General features: G+C 48.1%; 1 protein-coding gene across 7 annotated transcripts in view; it reads right to left on the bottom strand.

Moving 5' to 3' along the window:
• SLC37A1 (solute carrier family 37 member 1) overlaps positions 1-21,314 on the bottom strand; it is a 103,107-nt gene that overhangs the window by 23,093 nt on the left and 58,700 nt on the right. For all 7 annotated transcript variants that reach the window (XM_055414509.2, XM_088834630.1, XM_088834626.1 and 4 more), the window contains 5 exons: positions 19,783-19,918; positions 17,881-17,957; positions 16,128-16,294; positions 11,149-11,186; positions 4,772-4,852 (listed from right to left, as the gene is read on the bottom strand). In XM_055414509.2, the coding sequence (XP_055270484.2) occupies positions 4,772-4,852; positions 11,149-11,186; positions 16,128-16,294; positions 17,881-17,957; positions 19,783-19,918 (499 nt within the window). The remainder of the gene's footprint in view (positions 1-4,771; positions 4,853-11,148; positions 11,187-16,127; positions 16,295-17,880; positions 17,958-19,782; positions 19,919-21,314) is intronic.

Below are 21,314 nucleotides of genomic sequence, written 5' to 3'. Positions count from 1 at the left end.
AACTGAGTGATTATCACTCACTCACACTATAAACTGTGCAAGCGATATTCACAATGCAGTTAAATTGAAAAAAAAAAAGAAAACGACAAAGCATTGCCACATCTCTTTCTTGATATCAGAATTCTCTTCTGGTGAAGAACAGAAATTTGGAAAATAGGGTGGCAGGCTGCAGCACTGGCAGCCCCTCGGGCACTGAGCACCCAGCACCTCCCCTCTTGGCTGCGTCACTGAGAAGCCTGGCTCCCACCACGCACGGCTCGGACATTGAAAGCTGGCCTCTGGGGAGCATGGTCCCAGCTAACCATGTGCTCTGATGTTCCAGGATGCAGATGACAAGCCCTGGTTTGGAACCAGGGCATCGCCTGAAGACAATGCCACAGATGTATATGAACACAGAGACCCTCTATTTGAGTTTGGAAATAAACTTCTTTCTTGAGAATCACACAACTGTCCTGTGTGTGTGTTAAGTCACTTCAGTTGTGTCTGACTCTTTGAGACCCTATGGACCATAGCCCACCAGGCTCCTCTGTCCTTGGGATTCTCCAGGCAAGAGTACTGGGGTGGGTTGCCATTCCCTCCTCCAGGAACTTCCCAACCCAGGGATTGAACCTGCATCTCTCACATCTCCTGCATTAGCGGGTGGGTTGGGCTTCCCTGGTAGCTTGGACAGTAAAGCGTCTGCCTACAATGCAGGAGACCCAGGTTCGATCCCTGGGTTGGGAAGATCTCCTGGAGAACGGAATGGCAACCCACTCCAGTATTCATGCCTGGGAAATCCATGGACTGAGGAGCCTGGTGGGCTACAGTCCATGGGGTCGCAGAGAGTCAGATATGACTGAGCAACTTCACTTCACTTCACTTCACGTCTTTACCACTAGCACCAGCTGTCCTGTGTAGGAAACGAAATCAATTGTTCTCAACCCTGGCATCTCCTAGGGACTCTGAGAGACTCCCAGGCTGTACCCTAGACCCAATACAGCAATCGTGGGAGCAGGCCCCCCAGAGAGCTGTTTGTGTCATTAGGCTGAGAACCGCAGGACCGACTTTTTTTAAACACTAAATGTTCTGACAGGTGAACCATGAAATGCAGCCAGATAATGAGAAAAAAGGAAAAGACTGCTCAGCCAGGAGGGTAGTAATCACAGGTCCAGCACAGAAACCCACCTGGTCACAGCCCAGGGGTTGGCACTGGCCCTTCCTTGTTCAGAACACTGGGTACAGTAGTCTGTACGCTGGGTTCAAAGCCCCAGTCCAGCCCCTCTGCCCTAAGCCGTGAGGAGCCTCTCAGGCCAGCCAGGAAGCCCTGTCTTCATTTAAGACAGGCCTCCTGCCCACACCTGCTCATCCTCCATGCACAACCTGGGGGAGCCGGGGGGGTGGGGCGTTTTCCAGCCTCCCAAGTCCAGTATTTTGCAGCGTCTGGAGGAGGGATCGGTGAGGTCATGGGGGTGGTTTCCATGGGGGTGGTTTCCAAAGCGAACCAGGAGAGCAAGGCTGCCTCCTTCCGGGAACCAACAGAGACCCGCTGGGGGAACTGGATATGGGAAGTGGTGTACCTGGAGCCCCCAGGGCATCTGCTGGGACAGAGAGCCCTCAGGGGGCCGGGGGCTCATTCAGTCGAGGACCCACACTCTGAGGTTTATACATTCACAGAGCAAAAGGGCTCCGTGTGATGAAACCAAACACACACGGGAGTTTGCATGAATGACGGCTCAGCCCAGCCTCAACCTGTGCGGGCCCCACATGGAGCTGTCAGATGGAGTAACCTTTATTTCTGCTTTTATTGAAGCATTTATTACTGGAGCATAAATGCTTTACAATGGTGCGCCAGTTCCTTCTGTAGAACAAAGTGAATCAGTTGGATGTATATGTATGTATATCCCTTCCCACTTGGACCTCCTTCCCACCCCACCCCAATCCCATCAATCTAGGTCATTAACCCTTAGCATCTAAACACCTGCTCAGCACCCCTTAAGTGGTTGCTGAGCCACAGCCCATCAGAAAGACCCTCAGAGGTGTAGGAGAGAGTTGGACTGGGAGTTTCGGATGAGCAGATGGAAACTGGAATATATAGAATGGATAAACAAGGTCCTACTGTAGAGCACAGGGAACCATATCCAATATCCTGTGATAAACCATAATGGAAAAGAATATGAAAAAGAATGTGTTAATATATGTGTGTATAACTGAGCCCCTTTGCTGTACAGCAGGCAATTAACACAACATTGTAATTCAACTACACTTCAACAAAAATAAAATTTAAAAAGATAAAAAACAATAAACAAAAGACCCTCAGAGAAGCCAAAGATGACAAAAAAGACACATAGCTCTAAGGAGGACAAGTGTCAATCATCCCCAACATGACATCATGAAAACCCACAAGGCTGGACGCAGGTCACCATATGGCAAGTGACCCCAGAGCCTCTTTCTCTGTTCACGTTGTCCTTGCCTACCCCCTTCTTTATGATTTTCCCACGAAATTGTTAAGAACCATGCCTGGGGCAGAAAAGGATTAAGCAGTCCCGGCTGAAAAGCCATCGTGGTCAGGGGCCTGGGTAAGACTCAACTCTGAGCTGGTCACTCTGTGAAAGGGGACACCAGGGTGTGCTGTCAAACCTGTGACACATCCTGCCTGCTGACCCGAGGGCCACCTCCAGTGCGTGAGCTCTTCCTGCAACAGAAGGGAGGGGACCAAGTCTGATTAGTGCGCCGGGGCCAGCTGAAAGGAGACGCCCTTCCACCGTGGCCGACACCTGCCTGGTCACGTCCATATCAAGGTCAGCCTGAAACAGGACCTACTGGGGCCTCGGAATATGCCACTGTCTCTTTGATGACATGTTGGTAAATAGACTTTCGTAGAAGTAAAAGGAAGAGAAAGTCACATTTAGAAGACAAGGCTAGCTTTCCTGGCCAGTAACCACATTAGAGGGGCTTCCCAGGTGGCTCTAGTGGTAAAGAATCTGACTGCCAATGCCAAAGATGCAGGTTTGATCCCTGGGCCGAGAAGATCCCCTGGAGGAGGGCATGGCAACCCACTCCAGCATTCTTGCTTGGAGAATCCGATGGACAGAGGAGCCTGGCGGGCTACAGTCCATGGGGTCATAAAGAGTCAGACACGACTGAACACACACACAGACACACAGACAAAACTACATCAGAACACAGGGCCTGGCTCTTGCCTCTAGAAAAAGGTAAGTCTTCAGCAACAAATGGAAAGGAATTAGAGCCATCTGGACATTGACTAAGACCTGATGCTTTATACCGGTATTGTTGTTCCCCTCAAATGTGCATGTTGAACCCCTGTGTCTAACATGATAGAATTAGGAGGTGGGGTCTCCCGGAGGTGATTAGGCCACAAGGGTGGAGCTGGGTGAGGAGGTTTGTGCCCAAATAGGAAGAGACAGCAGAGAGCTGGCTTCCCTCCCTGCTCCACCACGTGAGGGTTCCTGGGGAAGGGAGCTGCCCACCAGTCGGGAAGCAGGCTCATCTCCAGATGTTGGAGCCTTTATCTGGGACTTCCCAGCCTCCAGAAATACATGTTTGAAATGTGAGAAATAAATGTTTATTGTTTTAGCCACCCAGTGTATGATATTTTTGTTTCATCAGCCCAGTCTGAGATACCTGATCTTGATGGAAACTCAGAAATGAGTAGAGATTTGAAAGCATTTCAGTTGAATTTCACTAAAATCCAAGAACCAAACTGTATGAGACACTGTTTTTCCTTTTTCCATTATTTCCACCACCTGAAATAATTCCCTTGGGCAATAAAGAAAAAAAATGTAGGAAGTCTGTTTAGAACACTTATCCTTTAAGCTAACTGACTTGAAAGGAGAATACCATACACGTTCAAGGATTATAACCAAATATAAAGTGGCCCTGCAGCTAGGTGTAGTCAGCCAGGGAGAAGCGATGCAAGGCATTACTTGGGAGCACAGCCCTCCCTTGGTACTGGGGATCTGTAGGGGATTGGTATCAGGATTCCCCTTAAAGAGTCAAATCCTCAGATACTCAAATCCCTCGCATGCGATGGCTAAGAACAGTCAGCCCCCATATGGGCAGCTTTCACAGCCCTCTGGACATGGAGGGCTGACTGCATCCTAAGAGGAGAGGGGCAGGCGAGGCCCAGGCCAGGGAAGAGCCCTGGACTGCATCCAACCCCTTCATTTCTGAGGGGAGCCTGGCAGGGAGCTCAGCCCATCTGCGCCTCAACTTCCTCTTCTGTGTGATGGACAGGCAGTGAAGGGGCTGGAAGCTGACTTTCTATGTTGTCTCTGGCTCCCCCTCTTAGTCCCAGCCCACCTTATGCCCTCTCCACCTGAAACCCCCTTGGGTCAGTATGTGCAGACTCAGCCCTCACCTCCTAGGCACCTCTGTCCAAGGCCACTGGCTCAGGGAGGCTCCCAAGACCAAGCCTGACTAGCGCCTGCTCAGTCCTCTCTGGGCAGCTGCCTGGTTGGTTTTCGCTCTGTACCCCACGTCTGCCCTCTTCCCCCCAGGATGTGAGGTCCACAGGGGTGACGGGATGTTGGGTGAGGGGTGAGGGGACGATGCCCCTGGCACAGTCTCGCCTGGAGAGGGGCTGCAACCCCAAATGCTGCAGATGGCAGTCCAATGAATGAATCGCCCACAAATTTGAGTCACAAACTTAAAGTAAGCACAGCCCACCATCCACACAAAATGAACAAATGTGAACTGAAGAAATACAACACCCTGGGTGTCTGCAACAGGTGTCACCGAGGCAGGACCCCACCTACCTGCCTGCGGGACTCACCTGAGACTTGCTCCTCTCCTCGGCTGGGACTGACTTCTGCGGCCAGAACCTGTGCACACCATTCTCGTAGCCTCTCGGATGCTGAGGGAATAAAGTTAATTAGAGCAATTACTGAATCAACGACCAGAAATGACAGCTATGCTCACTGCAGCAAGGATACTGTCTTCATGAAAACGCTACCAAGGAAAAATAAGGCAAATGGTTAAAACAAAACAAAGGCTACTCAGTTTATTCTCAAGACTCCAGACCCTCAGAATAACAGAGGGTAAAAGTGAAATCCTTTCCGGAAGAATCACCCAAGACTGAAGAACATTGCTGTTGTTGTTCAATCGCAAATTCATGTCCAACTCTTTGTGGCCCCATGGACTGCAGCACACCAGGCTCCTCTGTCCATAGGATTTCCCAGGCAAGAATACTGGAGTGGGTTGCCATTTCCTTCTCTAGGGGATCTTCCCGGCGAGGGAACGGATCCACGTTTCCTGCACTGGCAGGTCAATTCTTGACCACTGCACCACCTGGGGGGCCCCTAATCAGCGATACTCCAGTTGTTGTTGTCCAGTCACTCAGTCTCGTCCGACTCTTTGCAGCCCACAGACCGCAGCACACCAGGCTCCTCTGTCCTCCACTATCTCCCAGAGTCTGTTCAAAGTCATGTCCATTGAGTCAGTGATACCATCCAACCACCTCACCCTCTGCTGCTCCCTTCTCCTTTTGCCCTCAATCTTTCCCAGCATCACGATCTTTTCCAATGAGTTGGCTCTTCACATCAGGTGGCCAAAGTGTTGGAGCTTCATAATCAGTCTTTCCAATGAATATTCAGGGTTGATCTCCTTTAGGATTGACGGGTTTGATCTCCTTGCAGTCCAAGCGACTCTCAAGATTCTTCTAAAGCATCATAAATTTGAAAACATCAGTTCTTCAGTTCTCAGCCTTCTTTATGGTCCAATTCTCACATCCATACACAACTACTAGAAAAACCATAGCTTTGATTATTCGGACCTTTGTTGGCAAAGTGACAAGACCGAAGAATAAAAAAAACATAATAATGCTGGTTAAGGCAACTTAACTTTTCTGAATTCAGAAATAATATAGGCCAATGTTTTTCTCTAACAAGTGAAAAAAAAAGAGACCTTCTTACACCAGCAGATTTAGAAGGAAGAAAACACCCTCCACGTAGGCTTGTTGGATGAGATACAGCCCAACCACTGGGTTTTGGTGTGTATGTGTGTGTGTGCACGCATGCGTGTGTGTGTGTGTGTGTACAGTAAATATGTTTTAATTTCTCTTGGTTCCCAGGTGGCATCAGTGGTAAAGAATCCACCCGCAATGCAGGAGACCTGGGTTCTATACCTGGATTGGGAAGATCCTTGGGAGGAGGGCGTGGCAACCCACTCCAGTATTCTTGCCTGGAAAACTCCATGGACAGAGGAGCCTGGTGGGCTACAGTTCATGGAGTCGCAAAGAGTCAGACACAACTGGACACACATACACCGCACTGTACTTAATTTCTCTTAGATACACCTAGGAGTGAAATTGCTGGGTCATCTGGTAACTCTATGCTTAACATTTTCAGGAACTGCCAGACTGCTTTCCAAAGTGGCTGCACCATTTTAATATCCTCACCAGCAGTGTATGAGTGTTCTAATTTGCTATTATCTTCTTGACTCCAGCCACTGCAATGAGTACGAAGTGGCATCTCATTATGGTTTGGATTACATTTTCCTGATGACTAATGACATTAAATAGCTTTTTATGTGTTTATTGGCCATTTATTTATCTTCTTTGGAGAAACATCTCCTCAGATTCTTTTAACCTTTTTAAACTAGGTTGTCTTTCTATTACTGAGTTCTAAGTATTTTTTATATAGTTCAGTTCAGTTCAGTCACTCAGTCGTGTCCAACTCTTTGCAACCCCATGGACTGTAGCATTCCAGGCTTCCCTGTCCATCACCAACTCCCAGAGCTTGCTCAAACTCATGTCCATCGAGTCAGTGATGCCATTCAACCATCTCATCCTCTATCGTCCCCTTCTCCTTCCGCCTTCAATCTTTCCCAGTGTCAGGGTCTTTTCCAATGAGTCAGTTCTTTGCATCAGGTGGCCAAAGTATTGGAGCTTCAGCTTCAGCATCAGTCCTTTCAATGAATATTCAGGAGTGATTTCCTTTAGGATAGTTCCCGAAGAACTATGGACAGAGATTTGTAACATTGTACAGGAGGCAGTGATTAAGACCATCCCAAAGAAAAGGAAATGCAAAAATGCAAAATGGTTGTCTGAGGAGGCCTTACAAATAGCTGAGAAAAGAAAAGCTAAAGGCAAAGGAGAAACAGAAAGATACACTCTTCTGAATGCAGAGTTCTTTACATAATCTAGATACAAGTCTGTGATCAGATATATGATTTGTGCATGGTTTCTACCATTCTTTGGGTTGTATTTTCACTTTCTTGATGGTATCCTTTGAAGCCTAGAAGTTTTAAATTCAGTGAAGTCCAATTTGTCTGTTTTTACCTCCACACTTTGTGGTTTTGGTGTCATATCCAAGGAGGCTGGCTTAATCCAAGATCATGAAGATTTCCTCCTGTATTTTCTTCTAAGAGTTTTATAGTTTTAGCTCTCATCTTTAGGTCTTTGGGGCTTCCCTGATAGCTCAGTTGGTAGAGAATCCGCCTGCAATGCAGGAAACTCTGGTTTGATTCCTGGGTCGGGAAGATCTGCTGGAGAAGGGAAAGGCTACCCTCTCCAGTATTCTTGGACTTCCCTTGTGGCTCAGCTGGTAAAGAATCTGCCTGCAATGTGAGAGACCTGGGTTTGATCCCTGGGTTAGGAAGATCCCCTGGAGAAGGGAAAGGCTACCCTCTCCAGTATGCTGGCCTGGAGAATTCCATGGGCTGTATAGCCCATGGGGTCACAAAGAGTTGGATAAGACTGCGTGACTTTCAGTTTCACTTTAGGTCTTTAATCCATTTTAATTTTGTGTATGGTATGAGGAAGTGTTCGAAATTCATTCTTTGAATGTGGCCATCCAGCTGTCTCAGCACCATGTGTTAAAAAGACTATCTTTTCCCCATTGAATGGTCTTGGCACCTTTGTCAAAAAACACCTGACCATACATGTGAGGGTTTGCTTCTGGACTCAGTTCTAGTCTATTGATCTATATGTCTAACCTTATGATAGTAACACAGACAGAGCCTTAATTAGAGCAGCTTTGTAGTAAGTTTTGATATTGGGATGTGTGCGTCCAACTTTGTTCTTTTTCAAGATTCTTTTGGCTATTCTAGATTCCTTGAATTTTCATAAGAAATCAAGGATAAATTTATCAATTTTTTCCAAGAAGCCAGCTGGGGTTTTGATATAGATTACACACAATCAGTAGGTCCATTTAGGGAAATACTGACATCTGGACAATATTCACTGAGTCTTCCTGGCAGTGAATACAGGACGTATTTTCATTTCTTAGGCCTTCAATTTCTTTCAACAATGTTTTGTAGTTTTCAACATATCAGTCTTGTCCTTCCTTGGTTAAATTTATTCCTGAGTATTTCATTCCTTTTGCTGTTGCTGTCAATAAAATCGCCTTCTTAATTTCATTTTTGGATTGTTCATTGCTAATGTATAGAAATACAACTGACTTTTATATACTGATTTTGTATCTGGCAACCTTGCTAATTTTTTAATTAGCTTGAATAGGTTTTTGGTGGATTCCTTGGGATTTCCTATAGACAAGATCAAATCGTCTACAAAGAGGCACTTTTGACTTATTCTTGTCCAATCTGCCTGCCTCGAATTTCATTTTCTTGTTCAAATGCTCTGGCTAGAACTTCCTGTACATTAACTAGAAATGGCGAGAGCAGTCATCCTTGTTCTGTTCCTGACGTTACAGGGAAAGCATCCCATCTTTCATCATGAAGCATGATGCTAGATGTGGATTTTCATAGATGCCCTTCATCTGGTTGAGGCAAGTCTCTTCTGTCTAGTCCTCTGAGTGTTTCATCATTAAGGGATGCTGGATTTTGATGAAGGCTTTCTCTGCTTCTATTGAAATGACCCCAGAGTTTCTGTCCTTTATTCTATTCTATTCTAAGTATTACATTAATTGATGTTCAGGTGTTACACCAGGTGTATACTGGAATAAGTCCCATTGAATCATGATGCTTAACCCTTTTTATATGCTTCTGGATTAGTATTTTGTTAAGTTTTGAATCTACACTCGTGAGAGAACTTGGTCTGCAGTTTTCTGTTCTTGTGATGTCTTATTTTCTTATATTATAGGATAATATAGAATAAGTGGGGAGTGTTTTATTTCTTTGGAAGAGATTGTGAATAGCTGGTATTAATTCTTTGAATGTTTGTTAGAATTCACCAGTGAAGTCATCTAGTCCTGGGGTTTTCTTTGTATTAATATTAAAACTTTTCATTAATAATTCAGTTTCTTTCCTTGTTATAGGTCTATTCAGAGTCTCTCTCAAGTCAGTTCTGGCAATTTATATTTTTCTAGGAATTTTCCCATTTATTCTAAGCTATCTAACTTGTTAGGATACAGTTGTCCATAGAATTCCTTTATACTTCTTTCTATAAAGTTGGTAGTAACATCCCCTCTCTCATTCCAGATTTTGGTAATGTGAATCTTCTGTTTTATTCCTGATCAGTCTAAAGGAGTCTCCATTTTATAGATCTTTTCAAAGAACCAACTTTTGACTTATGGTCAAAAAAATGTTGCCTCCCAGTTTCAGTAAACAAAGAATGCTGCTGCCACCAAGCCATCAGCCACTATAGCCCCCTTCTAAGGTGTGCCCTGAGGGGCTTCAGGAAGATGAAGAAGGATCCTAGCCATAGATAGTTAGGATATCTAGGATGCTTATCTAAAGAATAATTTCAATGAGCCCAGCCTTCTGCATCTTACCATACAGACACAAGCAATAAAGTAATTTACTTGAGATGTCTGGTTTTTTGTGATTAGCAATAATCTTTTGAAGTACATGGCCTTTTTTTTCAGCAAAAACTCCTATCCATCCTGGCCCCTCCCTTACCTCTTTGGAACACTTTCTCAGAGCCACTGAGAAGCTTCAGTCCTCAGTGAGTTCTCTGAATAAAACACCTCTCACAACTTACAGGTTGTGTGTTTTTTTTGTTGACAAGTTTAATTGATTTTCTCTATTGTTTTTGTATTCTCTTCTGTTGTTGTTTGTTCGTTTTTAATAAAAGAGTCCTTATGAGACTTCCCTGGTGGTCCAGTGGCTAAGAATCTGCCTTGCAATGCAGGGGACATGAGTTCAATCCCTGGTTGTGGAACTACGACCCCACATGACAAGAAGCAACTAAGCCTGCAAGCCACAACTTCTGAGACTACATGACTCTAGAAGATTCTGCATGCTGCAACTAAAACTCAGGGCAGCCAAATAAATAAATTAAAAAAAAAAAAAGAATCCTTACATTTTATAAACATACACTGAAATAGTCAGAGACAAAATGTTGTAATCCGATGACCAATATTTGCATACAAACTGAACCCTGAGGAGAAGGGGCGCCTTAGGGGCACTGATGACAGAGAGGGGCAGGCGTGGGCGCATGCGCATTCGTGATACTATTCTGTTTACTTTATCAAATGCTTTAAAATTTCCGTAACAAAAACTTTAAAGAACTGGAAAAATAAAAACCGCATGCTGAAAAGAAGACCTTCGGACGGGAAATTCCTAGGACGGGGCTGTGCCCAGAAGTTAGCACCTGTGAAAGGCCTTGCAAATGCAGCTTGGCACAGAGCTCTGCTCATGATGAGGGGCAGGGGTGAAGGGACAGAGCAGATGGGGAAGTGGCCAAGCTCAGCCCCAGTCCCTGGCCCCAGAGGGCCCCTTGGGAAGCCTTCCTTTCCTCCCACCCATGGGTCTCTCCAGGGTCCTACAGGAAGTGAGCAGAATTCCTGTGGGAAAGAGAACTTTGGGACTGTTGCAGAAACGTCCCCAGAAATCAGTCCAGTCTCTCCCTCTGACCGAATTCCTTTAAGAGTTGGAAAGAGGAAGGGGAGCCCTGACTGCCCATGAGACCTGGAGAAGCTGGCACCCCAGGCGCTCCTCGAGCTTCCAGGGGGACTGAGCAGGGGAAATGACTCAGCTTTGGCCCAGGTCACACACACAAGTGCGCAGGAACGTCTCCAGCACGGGGATGCTCTTCCATATGTCTGAGCTGTACACAAGGACGATTACACACGAGGACAACGAAGATCGTTATCATCGTAAGTGATCTTTTTCTAAAACTGCCAATATTTTGAGGGTGGGATTGGTGTGTTAATTTGGTTACCCACTGACAGGACAGACAGGGTCAGGCTGGTGAAAGTGACCAGACACGGGGGGCCTGGAAGATACGAGAAGCAGACAGCATGTCCTTACCGTGGCCAGGGAGGAAGAGCAGGCAATGTCCTTCGGATCTGAAACACCAAACAGGAACAGTGTGAATCAGGGCTGGGTGCTTCCTCCGACACAGGAAATTAAACCAGAACAAGGCACCATCTGACACTTTTACTAAATTAACAACCATTTTAAAGAAAAAGACAATGCGCAAGGCAGCACGGCTGGTGGGGTGAGGGCAGAGGCTGGCCACCCCTGCACAAACCCACATGCACACACCCCTTCCCTCACTCGGCCCCCAGACGGCCTGACCCCTGAGCACTGAAGCTGGGAGAACAGGCAACCAGCGCCAGCAAACGCAGGTCATCATGAATCTGAAGCCAGCTTTGCAAAACGGAAAACAGTTTACAAACAAAAACAAGCAGAGCATACGTGTACTGTGCAGACCAGCCTTGTCAGATACATTTAAAGGATCAGTGTCAGAAGGAAATAGAAAACATGACCAATAGCTCTGAGCAGTGGGACTCTGATAACATTTGGGATGAGTCATTTAATGTTATGGGATGAATAAGGAAAGATTTGTGGGCACAAAACACCTATCTTGAAATAGAACAAAATGCCTTCTACTGAAATGCAAGGAGGTGTGAAATAAGTCATATTTCATAGCAAGCAAAGAAAAATTTAAACATGAAGATTCTTCTCTGCCCTCTGGAGACTTCTCCTCCTCACCGTGTGTTCTGTGTCTGGATTAGGCATGGACCAGACTTTCCCATCGGGGCTGCCCTGGTGGCTCCGATGGTAAAGAATCTGCCTGCAACGCAGGAGACCGGGCTTTGATCCCTGGGTTGGGAAGATCCCCTGGAAGAGGGAATGGCAACCCACCCCAGTATTCTTGCCTGGAGAATCTCATGGACAGAGGAGCTTGGTGGGCTACAGTCCGTGGGGTCACAAAGAGTCGGACATGTCTGAGCGACTGACACTTTCACTTTTCAAACCTCCCCGTTGGCAGGAACACCTGCTCAGCCAGAAAGAACAACATTCTCCCAGTATCCACAGAACAGTCCTTAAAGATGACATCCCTTCTGGGTCTGGTCAGGGGTCACAGGACCCACCGCGATGCCGCTCAGATCTGGATTTGTAATCTGTCAATAACATGATATTTGATGTACAATCTTCTGTCTCGAAAACCTGAACTGTGTCCTGATTTCTAACTGGTGGAACAGTTCTCAGAGTGTTCTAAGACACTCTTCCTGGGTAATAGTAATCCTCAAATTTGGCTCAAATAAAACTTTCCAATCCTTTCTTAGATCTACTGATTAAGTTTTCATTGATGGAGGGAAGGACATGAAAAGGAACAAAACCAGAAGCTAGGCTTTTTTTCATTTTCTTAATTTAAGACCATGTCCATGTGATCTGGGAATGAGAGCTGAGCTTATTGCCCTGAGTAGCCTTGGGAAGCAAACCCCACTTCTTGAGAATCCAGAAAGCCACCTTTCAATAACTCTGCTCCACCACCACCACCACCAGGGTCTTTTTATTAAAAGATGGTGAGACAGTTTCACTGCCTTGAAACATAAACTGAGCCAAAGGACTTTAAAATTCCCACAGAGGAGTTCCCTTCTGCAAGCCACAGAGGGGGGACATGGTATAGGGGTCCCTGGACCACATGCGATCCTGGGCTGCAGGCTCCTCTTGGCTCACCCTCTGCTAAGGGTAGGCCCAGGGAGCCCTGGTGGGCCTGATGGCTCTGGGGATATGCACTGACATCAGTTCCCCTCAACCCCCAGCTTTTCCCCACCCATAATGCGAGCCTCTGGGGCAGTCCCAGTGGCTCATCCTTGTGGGCATGGCCAGTCCCCAGGATGCGTTTTTTCCTGGGCTTTCACTTGCAGGACATTGGCACATGTGACCCTTGGTGGGATATGTCTGAGGGCACCTTCCCAGGCAGCCCTGGTGGGACCAGAGGACAGGGTGCCCACGGGGTCCTTGGGCCCAGCCCTGGGCAGGAATGAGCAAGGACGGCCTGTCCCTCACTGCTGGCTGCAAGAAGGGGCACAGCTGCAGCTTTGCCACCCACCCCAGAGTCAGGGATCAGGGACGATGAGGGAGCAGAAATAAATCACCAAGATGCACGTGGACCTGATCGTTCCTCTCTGAAGGTGCTCTGCCCTTGGACAAATGATGTGCTTACAGCTGCCTCCTGTCTGTCATTCATACAAACGCCACTTCCTTTGACAGAAATGACCCAGTGGTCTTCCGTTCTGCTGCAGAGGACAACCAGCAGCCTGTTAGAGTGACAGTGTCGAAAGTGGACTCAGCTCACAGGTGACATCAGGACCAAGAGGAAAATACTCATTCATGAGGAGCTGGCTCGGGTCGAGCCTGCCCACCTGTTTCTCTCTTTGTTGCAACTTGTGGACATGGGGCCCTGGTGCCCGGGTCCCAGCGTTGCGGGGGGAGGGGGCATGGTCAGGGGGACACAGAAATGCCTCCTCCCACGAGGCTGGCTACAGGGGCTGTCCCAGGGGGAGGTGTTAGGCGCACAACCAACTGGCATCCTGTCAAAGCCGTGTGCACAGAACAGCAGCTCTAGAGCTCAATCTCAAGGGGAAGACGGTCAGTGGGAAGGTGGAGAAAGTCCAGGAGTGCACAACCCTATGAATTAGGCCCTGGGGACCTTGGCGGAGGCCAGGCGAGGACGGAGGGAGCAGCCGAGGGTTGTCTTTAGTGGTCTTTAGACAAGCATGGCCAGTCCTGTGGAAAGAAGAGCTGCCCAGGCAGAGAGGGCAGGACCGGGTGACTGAGTGATGCTTGAGGGGATGGGGGATCAGAGTGTGCAGAGACCCTGCCCCAGCCGGGAGGAGTGCAGGGGAGGGGGCAGGTGTGGGGCAGAGGAGGAGGAGCAGTGGGAGGACATTTCTGGGGGCCTCGTGAAGAACGGGGACCAGGAATTCAATGGACGGTCTTGTACAACCTTGAACATATTTACCGGTAACGGTGAAACGCTAACACTGCACGTAAGGAGACCAGCATCGACCAGACGAATGTGATGAGAGGAGCGGAGGGGGCCTCTGTGGCTGGGACTTCAGCCCCGCAGCACCCTCCCCACAGCCTGCAGCACCCAGGACCCCTGTTAGTCTTCAGGGCCCACGGAGGGCCGCCTCCCCCCAGGCCAAGGACGGGGACACGAGTGCTCAGTGTGCCCCAGGTCAGTGTCAGCACCTCTCCCAGCAACACCTGCGGGCCCTGGGGGACCTGGGCAGGTGCATTTCATCCCAGAGTGGGCCGCGGGTGAGGGGCGGGAAGGCACGCAAAGCCCCTGGGTCACCATGGAAACAGGAGAGAAGGTGAGAGGATGGTGCATAGGTAGCAAAGTACCTCTGGGAGAACCCCCTCCCCCAGTCACTACCACACAGACCCTCTCAGCATCGCCCAGCCCCTCAGAATCCACAGAAGCTGCAGCTCTGCGGAGGATGCTCTCATTTTATTACAAAAGATGAAATCAGGACTTCCTTATTCCTGGAAATCCTGTCCCACCCTGGATGATTGAGCCCCAGCCAGGCCAGCAAACAAGTTCCCGTCCACTGCCACACACTCCATCCCTCATCACCTCGCCTCTTTCCCCCAGAACCCCCCTTTGTCAGTTAAGGAGGAGAATAAAAGCCACTGTGGACCCTGGACACTGGGCAGAAGGCACGGGGGGGCCCCGGTGAGTCACTGTCCAGGTGATGGAGTGGAAGGAGCCCCAGGAGAGTCCAGGTGACCCGGCACCATGTGTTGGGGGAAACAGGTGATGTGGTGGCCTTTCCCAGAACTTCGGTGACATGCAAGCTACAGTTAATTCCACAGGTCGGCAAGGAAGCCAAAATACCTACCCTCCCCTGCTCATAAGCTGTTTAACAATTCACTTGTCTGGGCCATTTCGAGATGCTGCTAAAAGCTTACTCAGCCCCTTGAGAAAATGGTGAAACTGGGAGGTGAGCAGTGCCCTGCTATTTGCATGGGGTGGGGCTGGGGAGACTAGGGTTGGGTGGGGCAGGGCAGTAATTCCTTATCTAACTTTCTGTTCTCACTGACAGGACAACGTTGGCCTGAGAGCCCCTGTGTGCTCCACTAAATGGGTAGTTATTTTAAAAATGCAAAACTTATCATTAGAAACAAGAAAAAAGAAGTGAGAAACTTCACATGCCTTAATCTTTTGGATGATGAAACTGCTCCAAATGCAAAGCTGAGGCTGCAATTAATGTTCCACAGGGATGAAGTCATTTGACTCCAGAGCATCTCTTCCTGGGAGCTGACAGTGGGGCACTGTCTAGTACCACATGATTTTATTTAGCTTTAAACCAAATCAAAGATGTATACGCCAAATATAAGTCATCAGAATAGCTTGTGGGATTAGAACACCCTGACATATAACAGCTAAAGCAGCCCCTGCTTCTCTACGGTTAGTAGTAGGATCCTTGTCCTGCCAATCATGATTTAAAAAATTACTTTCAAATGCAGTTAAAACAAAAGTCTGGTACTGAGTCCAGGATGGAACAAAAGATTGGCTTTTCTGGTAGAACACTCTTGTCTAATTAAGACATATGAGCTTAAGTCATGCCATGGTTTTAAAACATTGTCAAGGATATATCTTATCAGAGAGCAAACAACTGGCAAGGCACGTTTCAGTCTGTGGCAGCAAGACTGGGGTGAGCGGGTACAGTCACGTGGGCTGGGCAGTGAGCAGCGTGGCAGGCGGAGGCGACCACGTATGTCTGATGCTGCAGAGCGGGGGGACAGGGCGGGAGGAGTTTCACCATCAGCTTACTCCAGAAGTCAGGAAACAATAGAAAATCCAACCAGACCAGGAGGACAACAGCTCATCAGGGAAGCCTGTACCTAAGAAGGAAGTCTGCCTGGCCTGGGAGAGCCGGGCAACCCCATGCCTGCCCGGGATGAAGCCACAACAGCCTCTTCTCCTAAGCTCGTCCCCCCAGAAGCCACCACCCCGAGGAGGGGTCATCTTCCATGGTACTTACGTTCGATGAGAAACAGAAAGCACAGGAACCCCATGGCAGCCACGATGGCCCCGGGCACGATGAAGGACAGGCCCCAGCATGTGGACACCCAGTAGCCAGCGATCAAGGAGCCCAGGATGTTGCCCACGGACGTGTGCGAGTTCCAGACTCCCATAATCAAACCTCTCCTACAACATAGCAAGAGATGGCATGTGAGGTCTCAGGGACTCAGTGGATCAGTACGTGAGCTCACAACAGTGCCTGCACAGTGCATGAGCTGATGTAGAAATAAACGGGGCTTCCGGGGCGGCTCAGTGGTAAAGAATCCACGTGCCAGTGCAGGAGATGCGGGCTTGATCTCTGGGTCAGAAAGATCCCCTGGAGAAGGGAATGGCAACCCACTCCAATATTCTTGACTGGGAAATCCCATGGACAGAGGAGCCTGGAAGGCTACTGTCCGTGAGGTCACAAAGAGTCAGACATGACTTAGCATTGAGCACTCACCCAGAAACAAACAGGCGGTGCACACACCATCTCTGCAAGGCTTGGGACCAGAGTGTTTATGAGACGGCTGTATCCTCACTTATTATGGCTGTATAATTACATCTCTTTAGCTTATTCATTTTATGATTAAAAGAGGAAAGCGGCCTTTTCCTGAAATTCTTGGAAAGCCTGAAATTTAAATCTGTGTCTTTGCAATCTAAATACAGGGCCTCCCTTGTGGCTCAGCTGGCAAAGAATCCACCTGCAATGAGGGAGACCTGGGTTTGGAAGATCCCAGGGTTGGGATCTTCCCTGGGTTGGGAAGATCTCCTAGAGAAAGGAAAGGCTACCCACTCGTGTTCTGGCCTGGAGAATTCCATGGACTGTATAGTCCACGGGATTGCAAAGAGTTGGACATGACTGAGAGATTTTGACTTCACTTCCCTTTACTTCCCCGGTGGTGCTAATGGTAAAGAACCCGCTTATTGCAATGCAGGAGACATAAGAGATGTGGGTTAGATCCCTGCATGGCAAAGATCCCCTGGAATTGGGCATGGCAACCCACTCCAGTATTCTTGCATGGAGAATCCCCATGGACAGAGGAGCCTGGAGGGCTACAGTCCATAAGGTCACAGAGCATTGGACACGACTGAGCAACTTAGCAAGCATGCAATCTGAATACAATCATCTGATGAAACATCTTGTTAACAAAAGTTCATGCTGATGAAGCCGCCAGATGAACATGGCTAAATAAAGCTGGATGAGTGGGTTTCCTGTTTCAGCTTGCCCACGTTGTCCAGCATCTCCAATCACTTTCTAATCATGGTCCTGGCTGTGCTGTGTGTCATACGAACATTAGGATGGCCTCTGACTGCAGTCAGGTCCAGAAGTGAGTACAGCTCTGCTACCACGTGCTGGGCGACCTTGATAGGACCTGCCAACACTTCCCTGTACCTTCCAGTCTGTGAGTATGTAGCTTCTGCTTCCAAAGGCCTGGGGCGAGGCCCTGACTGATTTCTTCCAGGTTCCTGGGAGGCCAGGTAAAGCCCGGGCTGCTTGGTGGGCTTGTGAGGGTGACTCAAACTCTACCCCGCCCACGACGACGGGCATCTCCTGGGACCAAGGCCCATCTGAATTTCAGACCCTCAAGTCCCAGAGGTTTCAAGCATCTTATCTCATAGAGTAGACTAAGGTGATTTTTCTGTAATCAATCTGAAGAAAAACTAAAAATAAAGTGGTCTAGTTTTCATCAGAAGAATGAAAGCTGCTGGAAATAGGCTGCCTTCCTCACCTGCCTTTTCCAAACCAGTTTCCAAGGCAGGTGACAACGCTGGGCCAGCCGGTGGTCTGCACAAGTCCATTGATGATCTGCAACAGACAGCAAAGGGGAGGACCACTGAGGGGGACACGCACACTGAGAGAGCCCGTGCTTAGCACTTGGGTGCACAGCAGGGACCCTCACAGGAAGAAGGGGCACAAACCCATTCGATGGGAGCTTTGATAGCCAAATGTGTATTTTAACTATATATATGCATATGTGTGCTCAGTTGCTCGATCATGTCTGACTGTTTGTGACCTCATGGACTGTGTCTGCCAGGCTCCTCTGTCCATGGGATTTCCCGAGCAAGAATACTGGAGTGGGTTGCCATTTCCTACTCCAGGGGGTCTTCCCAACCTAGGAAATGAACTCAGGTCTCCTGCATTACAGGCACATTCTTCACCACTGAGCCACCAGGGAAGCCGTATATATATGTATATATATTGGAGAAGGAAATGACAGCCCACTCCAGTATTCTTGCCTGGATAATCCCATGGACAGAGGAGCCTGGCGGGCTACAGTCCATAGGGTCGCAAAGAGTCAGGCATGACTGAGCCACTGAGCACACATGTACATACCTTATTATGAGAGTAATGTGTGCCCACTATGAAAATTTTAGAATAAGCAGAGAGAAGAAAGAAAAGAAAATCTCTTGCTGAGAGATGAACAGCTTGGGGCCAAGCTGTCCAGTGTCTTTCCAACCTAAAACTTTATAAAAAGAGAAAAACCTTCTCCATTTTATAGAACTGTGATGAAACCACAAATGTGGCTTATAAATTGCACATTTTCCCTTCTTCCACCATCAAGAAGGTATGGTTGCTAAGGCTCCACTGAAATGCGCATAACCTTGACCTGGCAACTGGAGAAACATTCTCCACTTGGCCAAGAGTGCCCTGAGCTTTCCCTGGAAGAAGGGACTTAGGAAGTGTATTGACAACTGGCTTTGCTTTCATCTCAGCGGCCTCAGGGGCAGCTTTAGGAGGCAACTCAAAGCAAGGTCCCACCTCCAGTCTCCTCCAACCTCCGCAGGGAACGACTGGCCTCCAGGAGGTGGCCTGGGAGCCGCTGGTCTGGCCTTGGGGGCCAACAGGCTCAGCCTTACCTCCAGGAACATTCTGCGACTCTGGGGAATTCTAATTTTCTGTATTATTATAAAGTGTACATCACTTTGGTAACAAAAACAGCCAAATTCTTTCAAGTCTTGCGGTGACAGTTTTAAGAGCAAATTACATACAATTTGCCCCATGATCTTAGATCATCCTCCTGGGCTCTCTGGAGAGCCTCAGAAGTTGAGCATCATTGCTTTGAGTGCTTTTCCATGTCCGGTCAGTATTATCCACAGGGCTACTGGCAGGGGCAGAGCCGAGTGTTCCAGGCAGCACTGGGCCTGCTAGAAGGGGCCAGCCGCAGGCCCGTCTGGCCCTCGATCCCCTGCAGTTCTGTCAGGCCCTCACTTTTCATCCCCACTGACTGCCCCCAAGGCTCCTCAACCTTCTCCTCCCCTTGCCACACCCATATCCCCCAACTCTGGGGCAGTCAAATCTGTGACAGGACAGAGCATCTCAAACGCATCCAAACGAAGGCAGAAGGACTCACAGAGCTTCATGCTCCAGTCCCCCCGCTGGGGTAAAAACAAACAGGATTCTTCAAGTGGCAACTCCTGACACTAAGTAACACTTCGTGGCTGCTGGCATCTCAGAGCAGAGGAGAGAAAAGGGGCCGTGTGGTCCAGCGCTGACCCTGACTTCAGACAGGACACAGCTCTGCCCCCTCTCCCTTCCTCCGCCGCCTTCTCTCTTGGCAGAGGTGACATGGACACCCCATTCAGCTCATGGTGGAAACCCAACATGTGGTGAGCCATGGACCAGACCTCACCTGAGTTATCACGTAGAACCCAAAACTGTGGATGTTGTAGAAGTACCCTACCCCAAACAGGGCAGTAAAGGCACCGCTGGCCAGCATCCCGAAGGTTAGGTAACACCGGATGGGAAGGCGTTCCCCTATTATGCCACTGAGGATGGAGAAAAAAGAAAGACAAACATGAGAAAATAAACACACCCATAAGGTAAATAACCTGGCCATTGCTTTCCGGATGCTTTCATGCTGTTCTCTGAGCTTTTAGAACTTGAAAGCACTCCAATTTCCAGGAAGTTTTAATCACAATTATTTCTCAATGGAGCATTTATTCACCAGAAATCACAACATCCTTTAAGACTTTCTATTTAGAGTAGAAGTCACTGTCAAATAATAAAATTGCAGCACTCTGACAGAAAGGATGACTGCCAGAGGGAAAAAACCGAAAAACTTGTCCTGCTGGCTTAATCCTGTTTTATATAAAAACAATAGCCAGGGAATACATAGTGTTTTAAAGTTCCAACTGTTGGATTGTAGGCAGGTGGCAGGAAAAGGGACCACCTGTGACCTTAAGCAAGTTTCTCGACCCTCTGGTTGGCAGCCAGCCTGTGCATGAGCAGCGAAAGGGGCCCTGCTGACGACCCTCCTGCCTTAACCACTGTGATCTGGTTTAAAGACTGACAGAGCCTTTTCTTTAAGGCAAAGCCTGAAACATGGGGGCAGAGTCTCCATGCTCCATCCTCCTAAACAACAGGATGACTCAATAAAGAGCTAATCTTTCGGGAGAACTGCTTCCTAGAGCTACCTAGGTGCTCAAACAAGTAAATTTGGTTAAGCACCTGGCAGGTGGTGGTTGCGCAATAAAATAGCTCTGGTGCTCCTGGGGAGGGTAAAAGCTTCCAGTTTCATACCAGGGCATATATATTTAACAGGTTTTTACCACCATCATACCACGCTGGCCAATGCCAGAGGAAACAGTCTTTACTACTGCCCTGTAGGAAATGTCACCATGGAACAGCCTTATGTTGTCACTTATTAAGTGAATAAAAAAGCCAGAGAACAATCATTAACGATTATGAGCCTTTTGCACTCAACCCTATGGGTCTCACTTTCCTCCACGCAATCATTCTATGAGTCAGATAAACATGAAACGTAATGAAGAGTGACACCTGCCTCCCCTGGGAACAAACTCCAAAATTCTGGTCTTTCATCTCAAGAACCCTTCTGAATTTACCAAAAAAAAAAAAAAAAAAGATCTACCCAGTATCATGTAAGTGACCTTTTAAATACGAAAACAGAGGAAGTGATTGAAAATTATAAACAGCATTCAGGTCAAATTTCAAGCTGAGTAGAAACCTGATCACGTACAAACTTGAGAGCACCCTAGAGCTAAAGGAATGATCTACTTCATCTTGCTCACTTCAGAGAAGAGGAGCCATGTCCCTGGGGGGGTTGGCTGGGGTGTCCAAGTTCACAGAGCAAGTGCAGAGTCAGATGGGCCTCCAGAGAGTTACTGCCATTGCTGGGCTTTCCTCCAGTCTTGCTAGACAATA

This window comes from Moschus berezovskii, chromosome 1 (assembly GCF_049115385.1).
Source record: "Moschus berezovskii isolate FMDL1 chromosome 1, NW_MosBer_1.0, whole genome shotgun sequence".
Lineage (NCBI taxonomy): Eukaryota > Metazoa > Chordata > Mammalia > Artiodactyla > Moschidae > Moschus > Moschus berezovskii.
This window is presented reverse-complemented; position numbering and strand designations above follow the sequence as displayed.